We start from the raw sequence: 27,841 nt of genomic DNA, 5'->3' as shown, positions 1-27,841 counted from the left end.
AGGAGTTACTCTCCTGCAAGGCAGGCACCAAAGACACAACTGTCCGGTTGGCAACTACGCAGCTCCTGAAGGAATCCGAAGTTTTTGCAACACAGGAGGTGGGTTTACAAGCTTCCCGAGGCCGATCCGTGCTCTCAGCAAACCTGAGATCCAAAGCCCTCGTGGGGACCGTGCAAACCGAACCCCTGGACACACTGACCATTTGCAGCAGTATATGCTTTTTGGCGATCCCTGAGGCTGTGCTTTGGGCTACTTGTAGTCCAGACCCCCAGCAGTGATTCCACTGAAGATTATTGGCCTACACTCCTCGAGTGACCCGTGGGCTGGTATTGAGCGATTCCTCTCGAGGTCTGTCGACTTGTGGGTCCCTGAGAAGGGTACTTTGACTTTCAGTGTGCTTACCTGGTTGTTCCAGACGTGCCCTGACTCTCCATCGTTTGGGGAGTCCACAGGACCTTGCTGGTCCACACCAAAGCCTTTTTCTCTCACCGCGTGGGTTGCCGTTCCCAAGGCTTTTTGGTCTCCAATCCAGACACCGACCCCCCAGCACTCAACACCCTTCGTGGGACAGCTCGCCTGCGGACTGTGGTGGTCGTCGATGCCTCCTGATCCCTGTGGCAGTGGAGTCAAGCTTCACTTCTTCGCACGCACCTGAAACACCCGACATCTGTGGGCATTTGCCTATCATGCCCCTGGTCACTGGCAAGTGTCCCAGACTCTGTCCTCTCTGCTTTCAGGTTCTTCACATCTTCGATCCAGGCTTGGAATACATCGGACACTTCTTTCCACGGCAGCAGCACTTTGCAACACATCGCCATTGAAATCAATGACGATTCCCGACACCATTTGACACCTATGCACCTGGCTTCCCTGGGTGAGGTAACACGAGTACTCCGGTGCTCCCGCGGGTGCTGGCCCTAGAACCCTCTAAGTCTGAAAGGGTTTGCTCAAAATCCTCTCCTAAGTGTCCTTATTCTTTTAAATTCCAACCGCGACTTTCCAATAGGATTATACAGAGCACGCGGCTGTGTTTTAACACTGCACGCGTCCCCTGTGGGTCCCCTGTGTCACTACCTTGGGTGGTTCCTTGGGGTCCCAGCGATTCTACGTGCTCTAGTCACTGTGCCTAGTCAAGTCGTGGTTCTTATACCACTTTCCTAATATATGGTTTGGTTCTCCCCCTGGGGCCCATTGTATATGGTGATATTTACTGTCGTTTTAGAACTATATTATTGTGTGCCTTGCTCTCTAATCTCACAAAGAGGTTAGTAGAGAGTGTTTAGAAATAAATACATATATTTTATATATATATACCTTGTGTGGCTCTCCTTTCATTTGGTCATTCAGGAGGTTATAATCTGGTAAACCAAGCTGCTTTACATTCCTTCGAGACTTAGCCTAAAGGCTGCTCTCCATTGCTACCCCTAGGATAGCTTTCAATAAAGGTTGTCTTAAACCTAATCATCAATAAGGGTTGTTTGGACTGGTGCAAGGTGCCCACTATAACTAGTGGACAGCATATAGCAGGCCAACTTCTCACATGGGCTGTCAAACCCCATAAGAAACAAGCATTGGCATAGCCAATAGGTCTCGCCTTTGGGACCTTATTAGTGTTTAGTCATGCAACAGTTGATGTTGCACCAAGGATATTGTGCTGCATAACTAAATACTTATAAGGTCCCAAAAGCAAGACCTATTGTCTATGCCAATGCTTATCCTTTGATGCATGTGGGCCTTGATTTCTTCGACGGCACACACAAAGGCGCAGCGTTTTGGCACTTGTTTAACATGTTTTATTATGACTAGGATTGACTTTTATTTGCACCTGGCTTTGAATGAGCTTTGAGGATTGTTAGAATTTTGTTTCCATACCTACTGCTGAACACCCTGTGCACCTTTAAGAGAATACATTAGGTACATTTTTATAGCTTGTGCTCATTAGCCCTTCGCTGAAATTTTGACACACCACAGATCACAAAGCATTATAAACCACCAAACCAAAGGGTGCTTTATTAGCATTGACACAAACCTAACACGAGAAAGTGTGTTTTTCGCTGGCAGCAGTGAAACATAAAAAGTCTAGTCAGCAAGTCTCAGTCGAATGTGTGATCTCATACATTTCCTTAAGGTTTATAATTATTGGTCGTCACTGGGAATTGGGAGAGTGGTGTTACAAAGCAGCAAGAGACCTGGACCCCCCCCTCAGTCGCAACCACCTTGGTGTATCTCCAAAATGTAATCTGAATTCCTTTGTGCCCGACGATAATATACATGTGAGCTTACTAGTATGAGGAAAACAAAAAACAGAACAGCAAACAACGCCTAGCGTTTATCTTTTTTGCCCCTCCATATGGGAAATATTTTCCACTGTAAAGAAACTGTTAACCAAACACATTTTGGGAGGTGCTCCTATGTCACCCTGTAAATGGATTTTCTCCTGCCCATAAGAGGAGTAAATGCCAAACTTTCAGGGTATGAAAAGTTCTTGATGTGGCTTGTGAATACCCGTAAATGAGTAAGTTTGTGGATGTGATGCCCATTCAACTCCCACAGCCAGATATTTACGCTCTATGTAAGTACATGGTTCCTAAACATTGTTTAACAAGTTCTCAGGAAACGAGCAGCTACCACAATCAAAACTCATTCGGTGCCACCAGATTTGATAACTATATCAATAAAAATAAAAAAAACACATAGGCAATTTGTGACCAAAAAAAAAAAAAGAAAAAAAAAGTAATCAAATGATGGAACGACTACATCTTTTGTCTGTAGTGGAGACAGCGAGCATCCCCAAATGCTACTTTTTTTTTTTTTTTATAACTTTATTTTTGTGCAGGGATGAAAAGATTACAGATGTGGCACGTCCATACCATCATGTCAAACTTACATCTTGTTATTAGTCCACAGCCGTTATGCCCATAACCCTGAGGCCGGGCAGCAACACCTAGGTATTCCAATAGTGTGCAAATGTTTCCAATGTTACGCGTTCCACATGGAACCCCACGATCCTGCTTTTTGTCTATTTTCTCCCACAACACCCCCCCCCCTTCCCCCACTACCCCCTACAGAACTAATAGCACGTCCCCCTCCAGGGTTGACAGATAGCTCCCAAGTCCATCCAACTATGTGTCACCAGTCCACCGGTTTCATTCGTGCATAGTGCATTAGTGCTTGTCCCCCCTCCCATAACACAATATAGCATCTCGCATGTACGGAATCTCTAAATGAATCACTGTCACTGTCTTGTACGGGTACTCATCGTTATCAGGTGGTCCCTCCCGCCCATACCCGCCATCTACCCCTCTATGTGTGTCCTCCTATGTGTCCCACCTCTAGGCCACGGTATTGTCTCCATTTGCTCCATATCTTTCGGAATTTTTTTGGACAGCCTCTAGCTTTGTATGTCACTCGTTCTGCTGCCATATAGAGGTCCAGACCTCTCCTCCATTCCTCTATCACTGGCCGCTCCGCCACCCCCCAATATTTCGCAATGTCCCTTTTCGCTACCACCAGCGCCAACACCAGGAAAATGATATGTGGGCGCGGCAGGTCTACTTCGGTCACCATTCCCAGTAACGCCAGTTTCGGGTCTAGTGTTAGCTCTATTCCCAACACCTCCCCCAATTCTGTGAAGATGTGAGACCAATACGTTTGAATTTTCTCACAGGACCATATAGTGTGATAGAAATCTCCCTGTTCGGTATTGCATCGAAGACACGTGGCGTCTGCTATCCTACCCATCTTGTGGAGACGCCTCCGGTCGAAGTATGTCCTGTGTAATACATTTAATTGGATCAGCCTCAGCCGTGACTTAATGGCGACTTCTCGGGGGTGCATCAGTATCAGCTCCCAGTCTAAGTCCTCTAGCTGCCCTACGTCCGCCTCCCATGTACCTCTGAGTTTCGCCAGATTTCCCAACATGTTGTTTGTGAGGGTTTTATATGTAAGCGACACTGCCTGGTGTACCATCTGCTCCTGTAGGAGTCTCCCTTCCAAAGGTGCATATTCCGGTATGTCCTGTAGTGATATCTGCTGTGCATTCCAGGCATGTACTAACTGCAGGTGCTTGTACCGTTGTGTGTGGTGTAAACCGAACTCCGCCTGCAGCATCGCAAACGTCTTCAGCCCCAAATGCTACTTTTAGCCAAAACACTAAATACAACAGACTTCAGGCACCACAAAATATAAAAGTGTATGAGCAAAGTCTGACAGCTGGCTACTGGAAGAAAACATTTAAGGGCAACCAGTAATCGACACCACCATGGGGGACGGGTTGGATTAAAAGGGTGAGGTGAGAAAAACAGTGTTCTATGAGAAGAATTTGGGCGGGAGGTTCAAGGGCGGCAAGGCGTGCTCAGCTAGTGGTATCCGATCGCCCTCACAAGGACATCCCCTTTCAATCATGAGCAATAGTGTCGTATCAACAAGGTATTAGCATCGGGACTACACCGTGCTGTGTAGACCATAAAGCAGCTTGTAATCACGCAATAAGGCACGGGGAGATTAAATGATGTGCCCAAAATCTGTTGAATCGATGCCAGGACTCGAACCCGGTTCCCAGTTGCAAAGTCGGCAACTGTGGCTCTAACGGCAAGATCTCTCCCTATCTAAGGAAGAAGCCACACCGATGACTTTAAACGGGATGAAATAAGTAGGCGGGTGATCTAAAACGGCCAAGGCCTAAGAGGTTTAGCTATGAATCATTTCCAAAATGCATGGCTTATGTAATTAAGGACATGGCTTAAAATGTAAACTTAAATCTCAAATTTAATTGAAGCTCGTGACCGCTGTTCTGTAGAGTCCAGTGTTTGACGAGCACGTGTTCTAAGCACTTTTATGACCCAATATGACTGACCGGCACCTTCAGAAAAATGCTGTCTGCAGCCTCAGCTCCAGCGTTTCCAATTATGCACGTGATTAACAGCCACTCACAAAGTGAACTCAGAGATTCGGCTCCGTATAAGAGCAATATGCTGCACGAAAAACAAGCACTGGAAGATGAGAAAGCGCCATAATATTTTGAGAATCAGTTGCTAATTAGAAATATCTCAATTTGGAGATTTTTTTATTAGATCCGGTGTGCGTATTGATTTAAGAGGCAGGGCATTGCAAATGGAATACCAAAGTCTGGAAATGTTTACAATATAAGGGGGCTGCCATTACACAAGAGCTTGCCTTGTTTTTAATCAGTTTGCTAACCGATCACATTCACGTCTAATGCCAGCAGCGCAACCAATTGATTAGGTCGCGCTTCAGTGTCATGTGCAGAACAAATTTCACAAATTGAGGGGAATGCCTTATTCGCCTTCATGCTGGCTACTAAGGCTCCCCTGCAATGCGCAGAAATTGAGTCGCAGCCTGCATGGAGTTAAATCTTCGGGCACTTATGCCCTAGGTGAAAAGAATGCCCTTACCGGAACATCCAGCCGCGCGACGCCCTCGGTGAAAAGAAGCCATACCGGAAGCGCCGCACGGTCAGAAGGCGGCACCAATGAAATCTGGCTTGGACTCCTGGAAGGCGGGAAAACGTCTATGTCTAGCTGGCCTAGCAGCAGCGACAGTTTTAGGAGCCGTTGGGCCAAAGGCGCTCTGGTGACAGAACCCACGAAGGCTCGGAGGTGGAGATGCTTCAATTGGAAGTGTTGCTGGGCGTATTGCGTTGTGCTGCTGAAGGGGCCATTTACTATTGTGGCGCTGTTTCTTAAACACTTAAACGTTTGCGGAAGAGTTGATGCATCATTTTGCCCTACTGCAGTTAACAGCACGTTTAGTCATTATCCTTAATTTTTCTATGAGTCATACGAAGTGGAATTCTTCGCTGTTTATCGGACTGAATCAGGCCGCTTGGCTGTAATCATGAAAATGTAATCCCATACTGTATTTCCTGTTATTCTTTTTGACATCAACTGCCCTTAGGAATTCAGTTAAGATATTGATATCACACATGCTAATGTTTTAGAAGAGTAACGTGGGAGATTGAAACAAGATGCAAAGCTGCGAGACACGCTCAGTGGTGGGGGAGGGGAAGGAGCGTTGAAGCGCGCGCTTGGGAAAGCAAGAGAGAGGAAAGCCAGATGGCGCCTGATCATGCACTGTAAGGGTGCCCGCAAGCGATGCGAGGAATGCGGGTTACTGTGCGCGTAACTGCATGCTCTAGGCCACACAAAAAGCCGTGGTCGGCTTTTTAAAGCCCACTCACTAAATGTGTCGCCAGAGCAGCGCATGAGCTGGCTCAGGCGAGACCTAAAAAGGACATCAGAATGGGCCATCTTAATAATTTACCTGTATATGATATTCAAAGAGTGCAGGTAACCAATAGCACACGCCACTTCTGCTGCATAGAAACGGGCACGGGGTTCCAAGAAGGTTCGTTCTCGCTGTAAGTGGAAGAACAGCTGCAAAGCAAAACAAAATATTAAACTGAATTAAAGCTTACCTACATGAGAGGATCTTGATTATAATGTATAATAATATTTTTCTAGGACTGCCTTGGTGACGTATGCCACAAAGGAAGCAAAAATGGCACAGTTCTAATGCATGGGGTATTTATTAAAACAAATTATATATATATATATATCAATTTGCTCATTGTTAACTGAAACAGTTCCAGTGAAGGCTCCAGCTATGTGATAACACACATACTTAGGCAATTTTAAAGGGCCATCTCTTATACTAGAGTAACAGTTCCAAGGTTGAAGAATTTATGTGTGCCCTTGAAAGAGGGCATTGTTAGAAACCATACAGTCAAAGTACAGTAATAACTGGTGTGTGGCATATTAAGGTATCAATGATACAATAGAATTGCTAAGTGGTAAAAGGTCACAGTAGAGGAATACCATGGGCTTTTGCAAGCCAGATGTTCACTGGCAGAGCTAAGGATGGTCTGTGTTCTGCAAAAGTAAGTGCATAGAAGCCAAAGATGTTGCTCAGCTGAAGGGTGGTCAGTTCTTTTTTTCTATTTAAATAAAATCTCAAGCAATTCTTTGTTACCACATCATAAAGCATATCTTCTGTATATTTTGTCACCTCTCCTCCATTGATGTAATCTAAGACGAAGTAGAGTTTCTCTGGGGTCTGGAAGGAGTATCGCAACCTGACCAAAAATGGGTGCTTGAAGTTCTTGAGAAGCACATTCCGTTCTGCCATAATATGGATTTGCTGGAAGGGGGGAAAAAAAGAATTATCATGCTTTTATGTTTCACATGTTTTTAGTAAATATGTTCACTCTATTTCAGAAAACAAATACCACTCCATAATATGCCATAACTACACAGTCTACCACTTCTCCATACACTCCAGTAATTACACATAACCAGTTCTGACTTAAGGCATACCTACTTAAAAAAAAAAATCTAATATACCCAAGACTGTTCTTTCAGTTTAGAAGGCACCGTCTTTCTCCACTGTTAACAACAACACTAGCAGTCATCCGATTCAGTAGGAATGCAAATCACAAGAGTCTAATTGATTTGCTTCTGAAGTTCAATTCAAAATTTTCAGATGTATGGTCTGTTAACTACAGCAAAATATAACAGATCACAGGCGGAACCATTTTTTATAGTGAACTGTGCTATTTTGTTAGGGATATTTTATTTTTTGTTGGCATTGGCAGACAAGATCAATTGAAATAGTTTATATGAAAATAATCTTGATCGGTGGGAGATTAGGACAGTTCACAGCATAGTAGCAAAATGTAGATTTTTCCAAGTTTTGACTTTTTACCAGTCCATATAACAATGGGTGGTAGGTGGCACCAGCTAAGGAAGGTTGCATACGTAAACTGGTACAAACTGCTCCCAATTCAGGAATAGGGTACATTATGTGGGGTCTGTTATAGAACACGCATTGGCATAGCCAATAGGTCTCGACTTCGGGACCTTATAAGTATTTAGCCATGCAACGGTTGATGTTGTAGAACCACGGATATTGTGCTGCATAACTAAATATTTATAAGGGCCGAAAGGCGAGACCTATTGGCTATGTTTTTCAATAGTGAAGGCAGTAATCCTTGTTATTGGCAGAGTGAATGTGCACACTGAGCAGCATTTGCTGCTGCTTTTGGGCCAGTCCAGACCTGGTTGCATCTTTTTGTCACATGACACCAAGTACTATAATGTGACCTATCAGTCCAGACCTGGTTGCATCTTTTTGTCACATGATACCAAGTACTATAATGTGACCTATCGTAGCTGCTTCCTGTTGTGCACTTCATGCGAACTGTAACACCGTGAATCCCGATTTGTTAATCCTAAATACTTGAGCTGCTGTCGCCCTTCATTTCTTTCAACTTCCCCTTTAGATTTATTTCTGAATGGTGAAAATTTCTATGACGTACAGATAAGCCAGAAAGAACCACCACGGAGGCCACAGTTACTAGCAGTACATGATAGCGATAGTTGGAAACAAAATCTATAGGGGCAGAAAAACTTATTTGGATATAATGACCCGCCACCCATGTATACTGTTTTTTCGCGCTTCAGATTGGGGGTTCTGCCAATGGACCAGCACTCCAGGCTGTGACAAGGTGTTGTTACCACATCTGGTCAGTGCCAGATTGACACCAGAACAATAGAAATATCTGCCCATGAGGTATTTCTTACATCAGCTAATTAAACACTATAAAGCACTATAGCAGTGCCACTAGAATTAAGTGGCAGTGAAGAATAGGGTTGACATAATTATGCAGCAAGATCTGCACCCCGCCTCTGCCATTAGAGGTCGATATTGCTTTGTCCCCCTAGCCACACATTCTGCGGGATTGTGTGAGGTGTGTTCCATGCTTTGTCTTCCCGTTGCCCCCTACTACCGCTTCCAGACAAGAACTGCTTTGGACACTGTACGTTGTTCCCCGTACTGGGAAGAGCACGCTGCTATTTCGGACTCTCATTGCCTTGAGTGTGTTTTGTATTTAATAGAAAATGAAACTGTTTTTTCCGATTGCTCCTGGCCTATGGCCACGACCTGTTATATGTGCTTACGAACTGCCGGGAGCTTTGCCTCTGGTTCATTTGAATGTGTGGCGTCGCATTGCGGGCCCTCGGGCTCTATAGCGGCCGGCCTTGGTGGTTGTAGGCCCTTGTCTGTATTTTATCGTGTAATAACGGTTTCTAATAAAAAAAAATAATAATAATAATAATAAAAATAAAAAATTATGCAGCAAGGAAAGTCGAATATGTAACATAATGTGGCACAATATGTAGCAGTAATATTTCAGTTTTTTGACAGTTTAACAACTACTAATAGTGTATTAGCAAAGCCGCACCTCATTAGTACCAGTTTAACACCTGAATGCAGCAATCGTCAACTGAAAGGTGACCAGTTAACCCTTGCAGAGTGTTTGCCACTTCGCCGAAACACATATGACCCCTTTTGTTTAGAAAGTGTCTACACTTGTCTATGAATACCCTTGTCTACACTGTGTGCTACAAAGTGTGAAGGGTACAATGGGAACGGTACACAACACAGAAGGCGTACCTAATGAAGGTAAGAGCCATGGGTTAGAGGGCGCCAAATCTTGCAAACCTTTAATGCAGTTTCGAGCTTAGCAACAGTTTCTGAAAGGAAGATTCTAGAGTCCTCACTGTGAGTAATGCCGAGCGCGGACTTCGGAGACACGATCAGTGTTTATTTATTCAACGGTAGCTGCCTTTCATTCAAAAGACTGATCGTGACAGATTGTGCATAGTTTGTACATTACAGTACGTGTCAAGTGTGTGCGTGGTGTGTACACTACAGTACGTGTCAAGTGTGTGCGTGGTGTGCACACTACAGAATGTGTCAACAGTGCGCCTATGACTACCAATGTTGTTGACACGTAGTTGTGGAACAGCTGCTGGCTTGCATTTAAAACAGAATTATTGTATTTTTTGGGTGGTCGGTGCCCCTCCTCACATGCCTGACATACTCAGATTGCTACCGATGACAGCTGTGAGGAGATGAGGCACCCTCCCTTGTTCATCTCACAGCACTGCGCCTGCTCCTGTAGCATACGACTTAGCGCCAAGAGGAGTAAAGATGAGCTAGACATCCAGGGGAGTTTCAGTACGCTGAGAAAGCGTGTGGTCGGGGACAGAGGAGAGGTACACATAGGAATAGGTGTGTGGCTCTGGAGGTGTACAGAGTCGGAGGCTGCAAGTGAGTGTTGCAAAGCTCAGAGGGTGCGCGTCGAAGCACTGCCCTCTGTGGGGTCTGCATGTGAAACAGCTGGGAGACACAATCAGTGTTTATTTATTCAACGGTAGCTGCCTTTCATTCAGAAGACTGAGCATGACGGATTGTGCGTATTTTGTACATTACAGTATGTGTGAAGTGTGCCTCTCGGGTTTAAACAAGCATTGGCATACAAATAGAACATTGTGACCAGTACGGGGTTGTTTGCTCTCCCCCACGCCCCAGTGACACACTCAGGAGTGACACCCTCAGTAATGGCACCCAGTAGTGATTCATCCAGGAGTGATAACCTAAGGAGAGACTCACAGGACTGACAAACTTAAGAGTGACACGCCCAGGAGTGACACTCTGGAGTGAATGCAGGGCTGCCCCGGGCCCGTGAAGGGGGCCCTGCTAAGAGGGCGGCCCCCCTTAGTGCCACAGGATGGCACACAAGTCAGCCTCCCAGTGTTGGGGACCCTCATGGCTCCCCCATGCCAGTGTCACTTCCGGGCAGGAGGGGGCGGGGGGGAGAGGTACTTATACCTCTCCCGCACAATGCTCGGCCTCTTTTTCAGGCTGCCTGACGCAGTTTGGTTGCGCCGTCTGTCTTCGTGTCCCAGAGGTTCCGCGGGCATCGTTTGGTAGGGGTGAGTTGGGGCAATCAGGCCTGTTGCCCCTGTGGTGTGCACGGCAGGGTGGACTGCTCCTGCAGTTGTTTTCCGGGGCATTGTTTGCAGTGTCTGTCCTTTGGTCCCGGGACGAAGTTGGCATGCGATCTGTACACTGGGTGTCCTTCGGTGGTTGGGGCACCCACCTACTTCAATTTGGACCAGTCTAGATCTCTTCGAGTCTGCGCGCGTCTCCGCCGCAGCTGCACGAACCCCCTTGTCTGTCCTTTTTCGGAACGCATGGGTTATCAGGGTCATTAAATGTTTTGAGGCTTCCGTTTCTCTTGGTTTGCTTGTTTTGAGGTGGTTTTGTTTTCTGCACATGGGTGTAATAGTGTGGTGCTTGGTGCCTATGCGTGTGGGTTCCCGCCATATCCCTGCTTTAAGTCTAGGCACGTTCGGCAGGCACTTTGAGATTCGCATGGTGGCGGCTCTCAAGTGTAGGTGGCTGCCCCCATTAAATGCACCTTTTTCTAAACTTGTTCAGTGTGTAGCTGCCCCAAGACTTTAGTGATCGAGCTATTGGATTTTGTGCGCGTGGTGGATGCGTGTCAGGTGGTGGCGTTGGGGTAGCATCCGAGTTTCGAGCTGGAGGGCGGGTTCGAGCCTCGTGTCTACTCGGTGTCTACTCGGTGTCCTGTGTTTCAGGACAGGGGCAGGAGAGGTGGACTCGCTCCTAGGTACAGCCGTAGAGAGCGGAAAGGCGATTTTGTTTCTGGCAGCATCGGAGGCAGTGAAGGAGGCAGAGTTGGGTTTTTCACCTCTGATTCGCCGGGGAAACCTTTGAGAGTAGAGCCCTTCGGTGGCCATGTCCCTTTGTAGTTGTCTCATGAGAGGTTGTTTTGTGGGGACGGTGGATTAGGCTTGCCCTGTGTTTTGTCAGTAGTGCCTGCATTTCTGCAGTGCTCTTCCACGGTGGTGTTGGGACTTACATCTGATTCTCCGCTTAGATACATGTGTCACCAGTCCTTCCATCTTGGTTGTCCTTTGGGGGATTGTCCAAGGTCTCGTGGTGTCGATGGTTTGAACAGTATTCTTTGTCTCTGACGTTCTCAGTGTGCATCCTGTGCCCTGGCTTTCTGCTCTTCCTAAGACGGGTAGGCGGCCTAGTAGGTGCCAGGCACGTCACCGTGCTTTAAGCATTTTGCTGCGTCCATTGTGATGCTCATGGTGGAGACCACAGCGGGAGTGTCTGCATGTGACCTATTTGGCCCTCCCTTGAGTGGTTGCTTCGAGTGTTTAGCGCTTTAGTTGTAGGGCAAGTGAGCCTGGCATTGCCCTGTTGGTATTGGCCTCTGCATGGAACGAGTAGAACACTTATCTTGCGTGGCTCGTGTCCACACCCCTAGGGAGCCCTAGGAGGGGTCACGATTGGCAGCAGGAGAGGCCGCCCGCCGTGTGGAGCCTCCACCATGGTGCGGGGTAAGTGGCCGGGCATGAGTGGTCACGGTGGGCATGGTGCCCAGTCGTCATGGCCAACTCTCACGTGATGTCTTTTAGGGGTAAGATTGTGGCGCTTGGGGGAAGGGTCGAACATAAGCAAAGGGTTATTATGTCTTGGGCGCAGATTTTATTGCTAGCGCCTAATTTGTGCCCTATATTCCAGTAGTTATGTTCCATGTTAACTTTTATCCTTCAATCGATGTACTCGTTCACAGTAAAGGTGGCCGCCTCGCACGGAGGTACATTTATGGGGAATAGAACGCGGCGCTCTGTGGCAACCCAAGCAAAGGTATATGGCTTTGTGGTTGAAAGTTTAATAGGAACGCTGCGATTTAATGGCTACATTTGTGTGCGGGGGGGATCCGCTCGGTGCGTCTGTCCTTCCTAAACTGCAACCCTGCAGCAATAAGGGCCCTTCCGTTTCTGGTGCTTTGCACCAGTGGTACGATCCTTTTGGGTTTTGTTGCTCAAACTGGTGCAATTTCTGATATTCATGTTTTCGTCGTCTCCTTGGCTTGATTATGCTCGCGACTAAAGTGTCACTCATAGTTGGGTAACTATCACTCATTACACTGTATCACGAAAATGTCACACTTAGCAACTTAAACCTTTGGCAGTATTGTTCAATGTGTTTTGATCCCAGTCCTCTGCCATCCATATTCGAACCAGATCCTCTATGGGTACGTTGAAACACGTCAGTTACATCATGCAGCGAGTCTGGCGAGTAGGGTCTCGGCCGCGTGCATGAGGTTATCCCATAGCCCCTTAACTTCGCACTACTGGTCAGACAGCGGTGTAATTGTCCATTCAGCAGCAGTCTGTTGGGAATGTCTGAGAATCTTTCAGACATGGTGAGGGAGGCCAGGTTCGGGAACTGATCCCCTGGACATGGTTATGAGCAATTATCGCATCAAGTTTTCTTATTTACGGGTATATTTCAACCTTGGGTACTGTCGCTACACGCGTCTCTGCTTGCTTTACAGCTCTATTCAATAAAGCACATATATTATGTGGTGTGCAGTTGATAGGCTGGATACATTAGTGTTATAAGGAAGGGTCCTTTCGCCGATGGTCGGCGAAGTTGGTGGCCTGTGCTCCCAGCAGTACTGTTTACTGAATTCGGGGTGACCATAATGGCAATTTTAAGTTGTTTGTGGTAGGTCACCTTGTTTGGGGCTAGAGGTCCATTGGTCTAAGGGCCGGCAAGTGTGTCTTCCTGCACTCAGGTCGGTGAGCAATAACTTTGGGTGTTGTGGTGTCTGTGGTAAGTTCTGGGCAGGGAGACTCAGGCCAGCCCACACAAACTCCTTCAGCTGGGATCTTTTGAGGGATGGGTCATAGGGTTAAAAACTTGTCAGCAGGGACACAGCAACCCCCTAGTCACCCTGGCACGGGTATTCTAGCTTCCTGCAAGTTGAATTTAGGGTTATGATATAGAATGTATTATTAGGAGGCGCCCAGTGCTGGCACGCCATGGTCTATTATTCGGTGACTGGAATTTTGTCCATGTCAGGGTGGGCTGGTGCATAACAGCTACAGTAACATGTAAGTCTCTGTGGCGGGGCAATAAGGGATGCTTGGTCTGCACGCAGAGGCGGGCGATTTCTTTGTGGGCTTAGCTCTGCAGGCTACCTTGTGCCCTGGTTTTAACAGACTAGGATACACAGTGAAATGTGTGGCAGGCATGCGCCTAGAGATGGGTCTTCCGAGACATCTATACCTGGTTTAGTTCCTGGCTATGGAGTGGCAGCGTGACACTGGCGTGGGAGGTGGTCAGCCGGTTGGCAGGCCTTCTAGATGTAGGTTTCTAGCTCGGGCATGTCCAAGTAAGGGTCAGGTGCCAGAAGTCGGTCCTGGACTGCAATTTCAGGCCTGTGGAGCAGCAGAAATATAAGGGGCTTGGGTTCGACCTCTTGTTTAGAAAGGTTAGGCGGCACCCACCAGTGCCCTGTTTTGGAAGTGATCTTGAGGGCCCGCACCCAAGCCAGTGCAACATGGTTTGGGTTCAGAGACAGAGATGGCCACTGATTATCCCAAAGTGGCAGGGCTAGTCGGAACCAAGGTAAAGGGACACAGAGTTCTGGCAGGACTTCTTGTCTGGGTTATGCAGGTGGATCTGCTAACAGCTTGGGCTTTACATGTTTCCAGGTATTGTCTGTGCACATCCATAAGTTTTCCAGCTAGGGGATGCACCACACATTTCCAGGTAATAGGAGCAGTTAGTACCGGTGCATCTAAGCTCAAGAATGATGGGCTTTTAACTCTGTATTTGACTTGCTGCGCTTTTAAGACAGAGGTTTGATATATGAGGCTATGTCCCCGAATAAGTTCTGCTTGCATTTTAGTTTTAACAATGTGATTGGTGCTCCAAATCTCTGGACATTTTGCAGTCGGAGAAATAAAAAAAGGTTAAGGAATAGCAGTGTATGAACTGGGCACACTTCGAGTAAGCGGCAAAAATGAAGCACATATATTGTAAGCCTAAAGGGGGTGGAGATGTTTCAGTTCAGGACCAGGTGGAAGCAGATTTTGGGGTCAGCTTGGTTGGCCTCTAATGTGCAGTATTCTGAGCTGATGGACCTTTTAAACTGAGGGCTGCTTGTGGCATCCAATGTCTCGGGCATTTTGCCTCTCCGGGGTCACTGGCTTCACCTCAGACATTTAGGTAGGTCTATGGTTCATTGCGTGGCTTATTATGTTTCATGACCATAGACATCCATTACTCCTGCCTACTAGCGCTGATCCTAGCGGGGACTGTCACCAATGTATATATGGTCTTTTGGTCTTCAAGAGACACGTATGCACTTGGTATACTAACTTGAGCATTAGCAGAGAGGTGTGGAATAACTGGGTTCCTTAAGTTGGCGAGTGGGGACAGGTTAGCAGGCCTCATCTTGTCAGGGTTAGAGGATTAGGCATTAAACGGCGTGCAGTGCTCAAAGGGGTTTTTGCAACCTAGCATTTCTTCAAGTTTCCAGGACCAACGATCGGGCCTTCCAGGCACCTTGCGAGTGGGGGTCCCAGGCATGCGCTGGAACAGCTTGCTGTAGAGGTTGCGACACAGACTTGGGGGGGGCTTCCCCCCCCGATTGTCTTTCAATCGACTTGTCTTTCCTGGGTAGGAGGGTAATCAGGGGAGGCCATGGAGACCTCGCGCAGGAGGGTGAACAGCACCATGTGCAAATTCACTAAGCAAAGGGGGTTTGGCTTCATCCGACATGGGTTACTGCACGCTAAGTCCATAGGGTGTTTTGATGCAAATGGGTTACACCTGTCCAAAGTGGGAATGGATCTATTCTTGCTTGACCTGGGGGAGGCCTTGGAATCAGCAGGGTGTAGGTAACTAGGCCTATCGTGGTGGGGGGCCCAGGGGTGACGGTGGCCAAACCCAGTGCTGTGGCGGAGTTATAGGGCGATCCAGAGGTTGTAAGGTACAGAAGGGTACCCTCTGCAGGAGCACAGTAAGGGTGCTAAAGTCAAATATCCCCTGGAAGGTCCTGGCGTTGGACCCTGGAGGAGCGACGGCGCCCCGTTAGTCCTACGGGCAGTTGTGGACCTGAGCAACCGGGGGTTGCTTGCAACACTCCGCCCCCCTTAGCTGGGGGGGTGTGAGTAAGGGGGTGGACTGGCGGTGCACCGGTGGGAGGGGCTATCCCCTCCCCCAAATCTACCAAACACCGGTTGGCTAGGGCCACGGTGTAATCTGGCTCATCAGGCGGCGAGGGGCTGCCTGCCCTAGGATCGCCCGTAAGATAACCCACCATGTTGGCATATTTGTTATGCAAATAAACCTGCAGCAATTTTCTCCACTAAGAATGTGTCTTGTCTGATTATTTCTCCATATTATTGCTGTGGGAGTGCTGGGGAGTGTTGCCGAAATTGGCACTATGCAGGGCTGCCCCGGGCCCACGAAGGGGGCCCTCCTAAGAGGGCGGCCCCCCTTAGTGCCACAGGATGGCACACAAGTCAGCCTCCCAGTGTTGGGGACCCTCATGGGTCCCCCATGCCAGTGCCACTTCCGGGCAGGAGGGGGCGGAGGGGGGAGAGGTACTTATACCTCTCCAGCCCACTGCTCGCCCTCTTTTTCAGGCTGCCTGACGCCATTTCCCTCCCCATTGCTTACCCGGCGTACAGGCAGGGGGGGATTGATCCAACTTATTATTTTGTGTTTCAGGCGAAGTTACAGGGTGATCCAGGGGCTGTAAGGTACAGAAGGGTACCCTCTGCAGTAGCACAGTAAGGGTGCTAAAGCCAAATATCCCCAGGGAGGTCATTCGCGTTGGACCCTGGAGGAGCGACGGTGCCCCGTTAGCCTACGGGCGGTTGTGGACCTGAGCAACCGAGGGTTGCCTGCAACGCTCCGCCCCCCCTTAGCTTGGGGGGGGGGGGCATGAGTAAGGGGGTGGACTGGCGGTCCACTGGTGGGAGGGGCTATCCCCTCCCCTAAATCTACAAAACTCCGGTTGGCTAGGGCCACGGTGTAATCTGGCTCATCAGGCGGGCAGGCGGCGAGGGGCTGCCTGCCCTAGGATCGCCTGTAAGATAACCCACCATGTTGGCATATTTGTTATGCAAATAAACCTGCAGCAATTTTCTCCACTAAGAATGTGCCTTGTCTGATTATTTCTCCACATTATTGCTGTGGGAGGGATGGGGAGTGTTGCAGATATTGGCACTAAGTACATGGGCCCCTGTCCCTGCAGGCTGGACTCATTAAGATGTGGCCCAACTGTTAGAGCGAATGACCTCGAAGCTGGGTTACCAGGTTCGAGTCTCTGCGGTTCAACCTCTTGTGATTCTGGGCAAATCACTTAATCTCCTCACGCCTAACAAAACATGGATGTGCCCGTCTGCAACAGCTGGTGCTCGTGTATAGCGCCATGATACCTCTGGGTTGAGTTTGAGCTATATAAAATTGCAAGACAAAAAACACGGCTCTGCGGATCTCACACGCCCTCACACGTGCACTCACTGCCACGTGCCTCAGAGGTACTCTCGTGCTCGTGGGGGATACACTCTCTCCCCTCCATAAGTGCCCCTCGCTCCCAGAAGATTCACGCACCTCCTGCTGGTTGGCAAAGAGTGAGACACAAGCTCTCACGTGACAATGTCGGGGTATAGCGCCCACCAAGTGCCTCTTGGGTTTAAACAAGCATCAGCATACAAACAGAACACGGTGACCAGTACAGGGTTGTTTGCTCTCCCCCACGCCCCAGTGGCACACTCAGGAGTTACACCCTCAGTAATGACACACCCAGTAGTGATACATTCAGGAGTGATAACCTCAGGAGAGACACACAGGACTGACAAACTAATAGTGACACATCCAGGAGTAACACAATCTGGAGTGTAAGTACAGGGGCCCCTGTCGCTTCCGGCTGGACTCATTAAGATGTGGCTTAACTGTTAGAGCGAATGACCTCGAAGCTGGGTTACCAGGTTCGAGTCTCTGCGGCTCAACGTCTTGTGATTCTGGGCAAATCACTTCATCTCCCCGTGCCTAACAAAACATGGATGTGCCCGTCTGGAACAGCTGGTGCTCCTGTAAAGCGCCCTGATACCTCCAGGTTGAATTCGAGCTATATAAAACTGCGAGACAAAAGACACGGCTCTGTGGATCTTACACGCCCGGAAATTGCTTGTACTGTCTCCACGCAAGGAAGCTAGAGATGTTTAGGAACGACTGCTGTGGCACAAAATGCCATGAAGGTGCTTGTGCGTGGCATAGAAGGACTCTCTGCAGATAAATCCCGGATTACAGTGACATAGCGCAACAGTAAGAAAATAACAAGCGCTCGCCATGACGTTTGTCGCCTTTTTCTGCCGTCCCACTTGGACAGCCTCGCCTGCTAAAAGGTTTCTTGTCTTTATGGGGCCACGTGTTTGGCCCCATAAAGAAGATAAGAAAGCTTTTACGCCAGCAGGAAGTCAGACGAGCCAGTCCAACTGGGACGGCTCTAAAAGAGAAAAGTGGACGTCACTGGAAGGTCTTTTCCAATGGCTGGCCATCGTTTAGCATAAACTGTGACGCCAGCCAATGGAAAAGAGGGGCGGGGCTTAAACCCCGCTAGTGAAAGTTACCCAGAAACAAAATCTCGCCAGCGAGACTGCGCATGTCTGCGCAGCCTACGCTAGCCGAGACCTAAAAAGGGATACAGCTTATCAAATATAAGCAATCTATGGGAAATTTTGCTCCTCATCTCAAACAGGGGTCAGGCTGGAATGAGTTACATTCATCAGATTCTTTATGAGGCCTAAATTGGCTGACTTGCAGGTTGCAGTTAGGGGTGTGGCCACGACTGATGTGCATTCATAGAGTTCTATGTGCACTTTCAAGAACAGTTTAGCATTGTGTGCAGCAGCAATAGACAGCGGTGCTCCTTTAGTGCTCGTCTTGGTTAGACTGAATACCAGGTGTCTTTAGAAAGGTCTGGATTGAAATGCAGGTCAGTATGGAGGCAAGTACACAGAGGTTGCCTCTATTCTTAGTATTAAGTCAGCCCTGGTGCTGCAGTTCTGAATTAATGTGCACTGGATGCTTAAGTACTGGTAGGGCAGAGGTTATGAGGGATTGCATATATGCAGACCTCCTCTACAGCGAGTCTCATAGTAGTAGAACTTTCAATTGGCAGTATCAATAAGGATACAATTCATGATTGCACCTAGATGACAAACTATTGACAATCTGATTTTTAAGAAGTGGGAATCAAAATTGTTATAATGCATTGAAGGTGAAAGCATGTTAAAGGAGAAGCTTTTCAATTCATGTTATTGTAAAATGACAAAATATTATCCCTAAGCTTCCCAGCTGCCTCCTGATTTTCTCCAGCATTTAGTTTTTTTCTCACTGTACTTGCACCACTTTCTTCATCAAGAATAGAGCCCTTCACAATTGCCTGCTGTAACCAGGGTACCACAGCCCCCAGTAACCACCGCGGCTGCCACCGCCAACGTGTTGCAAATGAGCCAGGAGGTGCATGAGAGCGCTGCTGGTCTCCCGCAGCGCGAGATCCCTTCACCATTTCCTGCTGTAACTGGGGGACCACAGCCCCCAGCAACCACTGCGGCTGATGCTGCCAATGTGCTGCAAACGTGTCAGGAGGCGCATAAGAGTGCTGCCAGTCTCCCGCAGGGCGGGATGCTGCGGGCACGCCCAGGCCTCTCAAGTTGGAGCCCGGAGGATGCTGGGTTGGGCCTACCCTCTTCGCTTTTACTTGTACTTGTCGTTTTCTACCTTTTGGATACAGGATTACCTGGCGCTGTGATCCAGTCTAACAAAGCTTTTGAGAGACCTCCCAAGTAAGTTTGTTTAGACAGCCTGTATTGACTTAAGTCCTATCTATCGTGAGTGTATCTGCCCCTGCACAACCACACTTTGCCTCACCTTGCCTGGGGACTTCATCCCCAAACAGCCCTTGCACCCAGGAGGCGCCAACGTGTTCTTCGTGCACCCGAAGGCGCATAAAACCAGGGCTGGCCCGTCCTGCGCCGGTCATTGACAGGAAGGGTCAGGGCCACTCCTTGGCTTTTCTACAGGGATACTGACTGTAATAACTAATTTAAAGCATACCAGGTATTGCGACTTTAAGGATTGTCTGGGACCTTTGTATGCCTTTCTCTCATTTATCCATTCATACCTTTTCTCTCTTTTGAGTTATTATATCGCTATAATACCAGCTTGGCGACATGGGTAAACGCAAGGCTATGGACGGGGCTCCTAGGGCACCGAAGGGGAAAAAAACATCTATCAGGAAGATTGATGGTGATGTAATTAATGGAATTGATTCACTTTTGTCAGAGTGCACTGATATGATTTCATCCAACTCTGGGCTATCTAACTTAAGCCCAATGGTCCATCCTAGTGTACCGCCAAAGCGTATCCACAAAATGTTTGAAAAGCCGCCTATGAACTCCCCTGTGTCAGCGCCACAGGAGAACGATGGCCCGTCGAATACTGTCTGCCGTGATAGTCTATCTATAACCCATGAGACTCCAATGATAGAGTGCAGTAATAGATATTCTATACTTGACAATATTTAGCCTGAATCAGAGAACTGTGCTCTTATAGGGAGAGATTGCATGAACACTGAGACTTTCACGATGTTGCGGAGTATGATGGAAGTCATTAAAGTGCTAAAAGGGCAAGTTGAAATCCTCCTTGATGTTGTTGGAAACCATGTTGAGAGGCATACTAAAACCCACATTTGCTGCTGGTGAGGTGGGGAAAATCAGTGAGGGAAGACCGGAGATTTGCTGTGCTATCGTTAATTCTCCATCTAGCCCTTTAGATCGGTGTCGTCCACCACTAGACATAGGTGTCCTGCCCCACCCATGACACAAAATCATCTGAGAAAAGCTGTGGAATGGATGCCTTCACGGAGGTTGATTGGAGGGAGGCTGTTTGGAGAGTCTGGGGCTGTAATTGAGGAGTAGTGGAGGGGGAGGAAGGGGCCCTGTACTACCCCTCCTGCTAGTCCATGATTGTGGAAAAATGGGGGACCGAGTAAGGGTGGTGCTAGGGTAGCTGTATATCTTGCTCATATTCCAAAATTGCCCACTGGGTCATGGGAAAACAAGGAGTCCCTGCCAAAGTCATTCACTGATTCCGAGAAACCAGACACTGCTACTCGATTATTAGGAGCGACATTCTAGATGTGGAAAGGCTCCCAACCTCTGCTGGTACGCAAGACCTAATCCGTGTCTCTTTTGTGAGCTATAACCTAGTGGAGGGACTCATGGCGGTCGAAGCACGCACAATATCTAATGCACATACTGTCATCCAACTTACATTTTGTGCTCCAACAGATCTCTAGAGATCCCACTGCGCAAAGACAGATAGGGGGTCAGGTGAAGAGACTAGTGCGGTTACTAGAAATCACCAGTGACTGGAGCATATGATCCCATGTACTCTGCATACAGGTGAAGACGTGTGGGCTTAGAATTTGCTGCCACTCCTCCTTCAAGAAGAACCACCTCCCAGGGTTAGGAAGCCCGATTCTGGGCAGCCTAGCAATTGTTTGTTTAGGCAGTAAGTGCCAATGATATCAACAATTGATACCACGCCTATTGATAGTAATCCAAAAGTTAACCCCACTTCACTGGAGGCGGAATGAACCTTGGAATCCTTGATAAGGGTTGCTTCGTGGAATGTAGCAGGAATAGCAAAACTTATGTCTTTTGTCGATTGGGGAGAATTTATTGACTTCTTCGACATATGTCTATTCCACAAAACCTGATGTCTTACACCATTTTATAGAAATAGGTACACATCATTTTGTGTCAAAGCAACTAAAAGTACCAAGGGAAGGCCCTCAGGGAGACTAGGCATTTGGATTAAGACTTTGTTTCTAAGTACTATTAGCATCCTGCCCGGTGAGTCCAAGAATATCTTAGCACTTAGATTCTTGTCCCCCTCTGGTCTGTCCCTAAAATTAATTAACGTTTATAACAGAGTAGAGGGTAGAAATGATGAAACCACTACTATCTACCAACTTAAGCAATTGCTTCTGAATCATGGGGCAAGAGACCTCACATTGGAGGCAAGAGATCTCAACGCAACATTCGAATCGATAGTCGCTGTCCCACATGACTTAACTTCCGAGTTGGATAATCAATGGGGTATACCCCACTTAGAACTGCCTAAAGTAAGATGGACACCAAAAGCAGGTTAGCTGCTGGCACTAACACTCGAAAATGATCTTAGCGCCACTAATGGCAGTTGTACCTCGGATTGCCAGGGTAAAGCCACTTTTAATAGACCGGGCCACTGTATTAGAATAGACTACTTAGCTCAAGCTGAGCTATGGCCTGCTATTATAGATATGGAAGTGATTGATTGACTAGACCGTGATCACAATATCCTGAGCTTGTCATTAAGCACTAAAACATATACACACCATGGACGATGGGGTTATTGTGATACTGGAGCACGCCAGCACACAAATAATCTTAGATCTATTAGGTGGGTAGTCAAAAACCCGCAGTCCTAAATATCCTCAAGAGAATTGTTAGTGCTGACTATGAACATCTGTCCAAACTCCCTAGTGATCTGAGAAATGATACGATGACACAAACACATGAAATGTTAGGGGGGGTGGGGGAATAAAGGAGGTCTTGGGCAAACCAAGAAGAAAAAAGAAACTCTGTCCTAAACCCGAATCTTGGTACAAGAATGTCTGTAGAGTGGCTAGAGGTGAGCTCCTTGTTGCTATTAAAACTAAATCGCAGGTAGAGGTTACTAAATCTAGAGCACACCATAGGGTAGTGATTACTAATGCAAAAAGGGAGCAGGAAGACTCGCTATTGTCGGATCTGCATGAAAGAATTTTGGAAAACTGCAGTTAGGGTTTCAAGGGGGAACTAACAAGGGCCTGATTTCTGTATTCATCCAGAAGAGAGGGTAGAACATTTTAGCTAATTGTACACAGATAAGCGTAGGATGACAAATAATAGTGACAACTTACATGTGAGTGGTGTTCCGTTAGAGCCTACCAATCTGCCTTTTCAGTCTCACTAAGCGAGAATTGCAATTAGCTCCTGTGCTGCTGGTCATGCCCCAGGACCCGACAGAATACCCAACGACTTATACAAAGAAAACCCAGAAATCTGGGGTCCATATGTCAATTTGCTCTCTAATCGTATCCTCGCGGGCATGGAAATTCCCCAATCATGAAAGTTGGCAGAAATAGTTACCATCTTTAAGTAGGGGGATCGTGCACTTCCAGTAAACTACAGGCCCATCAGCCTCAGATTCTTTGCAGAGAAGTTTCTGCAAACAGATGCTTGCCCATCTCCAAGATAGGATCTACGAGGGGAATATTATTTCAGAGTGGCAGGTCGGTTTAAAGGCACAAGTGAGCACCCTCGATCAAATCTTCCGTTTCATGTATATCTTCTGGAGGAAAGTTACTATCCACAATGGCAATTTGTATGTTGCGTTTGTTAATCTGTGAGCCACTTTTGATATGATCCAGAGAGTAAAACTATAGGAAGTCCTAGAAGATATGGGTGTGCCGACTCCCCTTCTGAATATCTAAAAAAGGCTTCATGCGAACACTCTGGCACAAGTGTGGTGGGGGGGATAATGGGGCTTTAACGCAGATGATTCACATTGATGAGTTAGACAGGGGTTTGTATTAGCATCCATCCTGTTCATTAATGATGTTATAATTTTTTGGAACAGGGATTGTTGCAACGCTCCAGAAATAGGAAGGCGATGGGTAACTGCACTCCTCTTTGTGGATGACACTCTGCTCATATTTAAGTCACCGCAGGGCTCCAACATTTGCAGAATGACTTCCAGGCATTTTGCCTGGAATGGGGATTGGAGCTCAATAGCTCCAAAACAAAATGTATGCTTTTTTATCCTAGACTAAAGACTAAATGTAAGTGGCTGTATGTGGGTGGCGCCCCCCTAGAATTAGTGACAGTTTGATTATCTTGGTATCAAACTTACAGAGAACATGAGTTGGGTCCCACAGCTGGAAAGAGTGCAGCTATCCCTGATTCAACAAATGGTGAATATAGCAAAAATCCATAGGAAAACTACATCCAGAAAGATGGCACTGGAAAGAGATTTAGAACGTCAAAGCTCTAGGTGCAGTTTTATATGGTGTGGAGCTGTGGGGTTGTTCAAATTCTAGAGGTCTGCCAGTAATTGAACAAAAATGTTAGAATCTTCCGGTGTCCTCCCCGCTGATTCCACTCTACTTAGATCTATGCCAGAAAAGATCTATGCCAGAAAAGAATTGCTCATAAAATTGTGCTTAGAATGTGTGGTGATGTGATACTGGGAATGACATGATGTCATGTGGAATGTTTCTGTGGGGTTCTGCTCTGGGGTTCTGTAAAGAGCAGTTGGGACTCTGTGCTGTGGCTGTGTCGGTTGGACCGGTTGGGACGGCTCTCTGTATTTACCAGTAAAAGCCATTTCTTCACTAAAAGTAACCTGGTGTCATCGAGTCATCTTTACAGTGGCGACAGAGGATGACGCTATTCCACGTTGCTGTTGCTGCCACCTGTCTACATTGTAGGAGCATTCTACCGTGAGTAACTTGTTTTTTTTTCTCGTTCAAAAAAAAACGTAAGCTCACGTCGTTCGTGCAGAGAGCCGTGCCCATATCCGATATTTACCAAGTCCAACTAATTGTGATTACGGAGGACTTGTTGTGCGAGTAAAAGTAACGGCGCAGTAACTTTGAAAAATAATATTTTAAAAAAGAAGACGACGAAGTAGGACCATACCTCGCTTTAAATGTCTTCTCTTTCGCTGGCAAGTGCCGTTGTTTAAAGGATCTCCTTGCGCCACTTCGTTACTTCGAGCGTCATCGTAGGGAGCAAGAGGTGTTCACCCGTCTGTGTTCTCCTCCGTTCTGATGACGTTGTAGAATCTTCAAGGGGGTTTAGCGAAGGAGGACAAAGCGAGCTCTACTGTTGGCTGAGAAGCTCTGAATCTGTCGTCAACGCGCAGCGTTACGTTTTCTGCAGCCATTTTGGATTGGTTATTCACTGACACAACGTATTATTAAGCAGCAGTATTATTATCGACTGGAAACAATTGCCTGTGCAGTCATCTTTCATGCTTTGCGTGCACAGTTTAACGCAGGAACAATACAGTTTATGGATTTAGGCATTTAAATGGATTTACATATTTATTTTTCCTGTTTTCACGAAAGTTTTCACGAAAGTTCATCACTTAAACAGCCCAACGATACCATCTAGTGGTTTAAAGTGGAATTTTTTTTTTTTCTCAACTTCTCATCATTTTTTCTTTTTGCAGTTATCTGGTTCACTGTTTATTGTGAGAGGTTTCAGCTTTGTGTTTCTTCTTAGTTCAACAAGGTCTGACTTTCTCACTTTCTGTTTTCTTGCAGAAGCAGTGAATTTTCAGGTATTATTTTTTTTTTCTTTCTTTCTCTTCTTCTCCTTCATCTATATTTCTTCTTATTAATTAATCAATTTCATTCCACAGTTTTAGAAGACATGCAGAATGTCATTGCTCCAGCACCTTTTCTACAAGATCCTGGGGATCCTCCTTTGGAATGGAAGCTATGGTTTAGATCGTTTAATGCGTATTTAGGAGCAATAGATGGTCAAAGATACAGACCTGAAAGGAAGAAGAATCTGATGTATTACCATCTAGGAGTTGAGGGGCAAAATGTGTTTGATCATTTACCTCCCTATGTTCCACCTGAAGGTGAAGATCCGGATGAGTTTCAGACAGCGGTAGCACAATTGGACAAGTATTTTACGAAAACAAAGAATATTGTGGTGCATAGATATAAGTTCTTTACGAGAACTCAGAAAGCCGATGAGAGCATAGATACTTTCATTACAGCTCTAAAAGTTTTAGCTTCTAAATGTGAATTTGAGAATTTTACTTCTCAACTTGTGAGAGACCAATTGGTCGCACGTTGTTGTTGTAAAAAGATACAACAAAGATTACTAACATGCAAGGATCCCACTCTAGATAAAGCTGTAGATATTGCTAAAAGTATTGAATGCTCAATAGATGATGCCAAGCAGCTTGAAACTGCTCTATCTAATTCTTCCATTTCAGGTGCGGTTTCCACCAAGCAACCGGGTGCGAGTTCTGTAAAACCACCAATTCCTATGCTTGACAATGCTTTTAGGGGAAATACTTTTCGTGGCAATATTAGGAGACCAGGCACTCTTAGAGGTGGAAGACCATTTATACAAGATAGGCAGTACAGTTCACGAATATATTGTTACAGATGTGGTTCTTCTTTACATGTTTCTTCTTTTAAGAATTGTCCAGCCATCAATCAACAGTGCGGGCAATGTGGAAAAATGGGTCATTTTGCTAAAGTATGTATGAGTAGTAGAAGAAGAAATGTAAGATGTGTAATTAATGAGGAAGAAAATGCAATAATGAGGATGAAATTGTTTATGATGAAGAGGTTGTCAATCAAGAATATATTGTAGTGGTAAAGAATTGTGATGAAGGAAGGCGACTAGACATTCGTGATCCAGAAGTTTTGGTTACAATCGAAACGTATCAAATTCGGCTCCTGGTTGATACAGGGGCTCGCATCACTATTGTAGCACAAGATAAATATCAAAAGTTCTGGCGTCACAAAAGTTTATTGCCACCGGATGTTCTTACAGTAGCTTTTGAGGGTAGTAGAATTGAGTTATTGGGATACTTCTGGGCCACTATCAAGGTTTTAGGTGAAACTATCAAGGGAAAGGTATATGTTGCAAAAAGGGGGATCAATGTCCTTGGTCTTGTCCACCAGGCAGAATTCAGATTAACCATCAAGCCTGGTTTGGAGAACCCTGTTTTCATTGACAAGCGGTTGGATCAGAATCAGTCTGATAAACATACATACTCGCTTTCAAGCACGCAGTCTCTTAGTGATTGGGAACACAAGTTTAACAATGTTTTTAAAAATAGTCTTGGGAAAATTACTAATTTTCAACACTTTATAAAATTGAAAGAGAATGCCACTCCAGTCAAACATAGATTACGCAATGTTCCATTGAGTATTAGAGAGGATCTTTCTAAACATCTACAGAATTTGTGTGAACAAGGTATAATTGAGAAGGTAGAATCAACTCTTTGGCTTTCTCCAATTGTTTTGGCCAAGAAAAGGTCTGGAGACTTGAGGATGTGTGTCGACTTGAGAAGTCTTAATGAGGCCATCTGGGTAGACGGATTTCCTCTTCCACGCATTGAAGATCTGATTGCGAAAGTGGGGTCATCTTCATGGTTTACCAAGTTGGACCTCAAGGCTGCGTATCATCAGGTCGAACTTCATCCTCAGTCTCGACACCTTACTGCCTTTGTTACTCCTGATGGTGTTTTCCAATTCTGCCGACTTCCTTTTGGGTTAGCCTCTGCGGCTGCGGTCTTTCAGAGACTAATGACTGAGATGTTTAACCATAATCCCAATGTTGTGGTGTTCCAAGATGATATTCTTGTCTTCACTAAGAGTGAAGCTGAACATGATGTTGTTCTTGATCAAGTTTTTAGTATATTGGAAAGTAGAGGAGTGACCTTACAGAAAAGTAAGTGTTTCTTTAAAGTGAAGGAAATTGAATACCTGGGTCATGTAATATCAGAAGGAGGTATAAAACCTAGACCTGGTTTAATTAAAAGTATTTTAGAGGCTCCAGCTCCTCAAAACAAGGAACAACTTATGTCTTTTCTTGGACTCTGTGAGTTTTATGCAAAATTCATGAGAGACTTTGCTAAAACTACAGAGTGTTTTAGACATTTACTTAAAAAAGGAGCTGAATTTGTATGGTCAGAAGAATGTGAAAAAGGTTTTCAAGTCATTAAGCGTCATATTGTTAGTGCACCTGCTTTACAAGCTTTTGTAGAAGGTAGGCAAACTATCATTACAGTTGATGCTTGCGAATATGGTCTGGGTGCTGTACTGTCGCAATTTGCAGAGGGGAAAGAGTACACAGTAGGGTTTGCATCCAGGACTCTCCGTCCTGTTGAAAGAAAGTATTCTGTCATCGAAAAAGAACTGTTAGCCTGTGCATGGAGTATTGAGAAATTTAAGTCGTATTTGTGGGGCAGGTCTTTTATTCTTAGGACTGACCATCGA

General features: G+C 46.4%; 1 protein-coding gene across 4 annotated transcripts in view; it reads right to left on the bottom strand.

Moving 5' to 3' along the window:
- SGK2 (serum/glucocorticoid regulated kinase 2) overlaps nt 1-27,841 on the bottom strand; it is a 396,404-nt gene that overhangs the window by 120,416 nt on the left and 248,147 nt on the right. For all 4 annotated transcript variants that reach the window (XM_085619218.1, XM_085619215.1, XM_085619217.1 and 1 more), the window contains 2 exons: nt 7,027-7,158; nt 6,283-6,395 (listed from right to left, as the gene is read on the bottom strand). In XM_085619218.1, the coding sequence (XP_085475344.1) occupies nt 6,283-6,395; nt 7,027-7,158 (245 nt within the window). The remainder of the gene's footprint in view (nt 1-6,282; nt 6,396-7,026; nt 7,159-27,841) is intronic.

The sequence above is a fragment of the Triturus cristatus genome, chromosome 7, assembly GCF_964204655.1.
Source record: "Triturus cristatus chromosome 7, aTriCri1.1, whole genome shotgun sequence".
In the NCBI taxonomy this organism is placed as follows: domain Eukaryota; kingdom Metazoa; phylum Chordata; class Amphibia; order Caudata; family Salamandridae; genus Triturus; species Triturus cristatus.
Note: the sequence above shows the minus strand (reverse complement) of the source record. Positions and strands in the feature narration are given on the sequence as shown.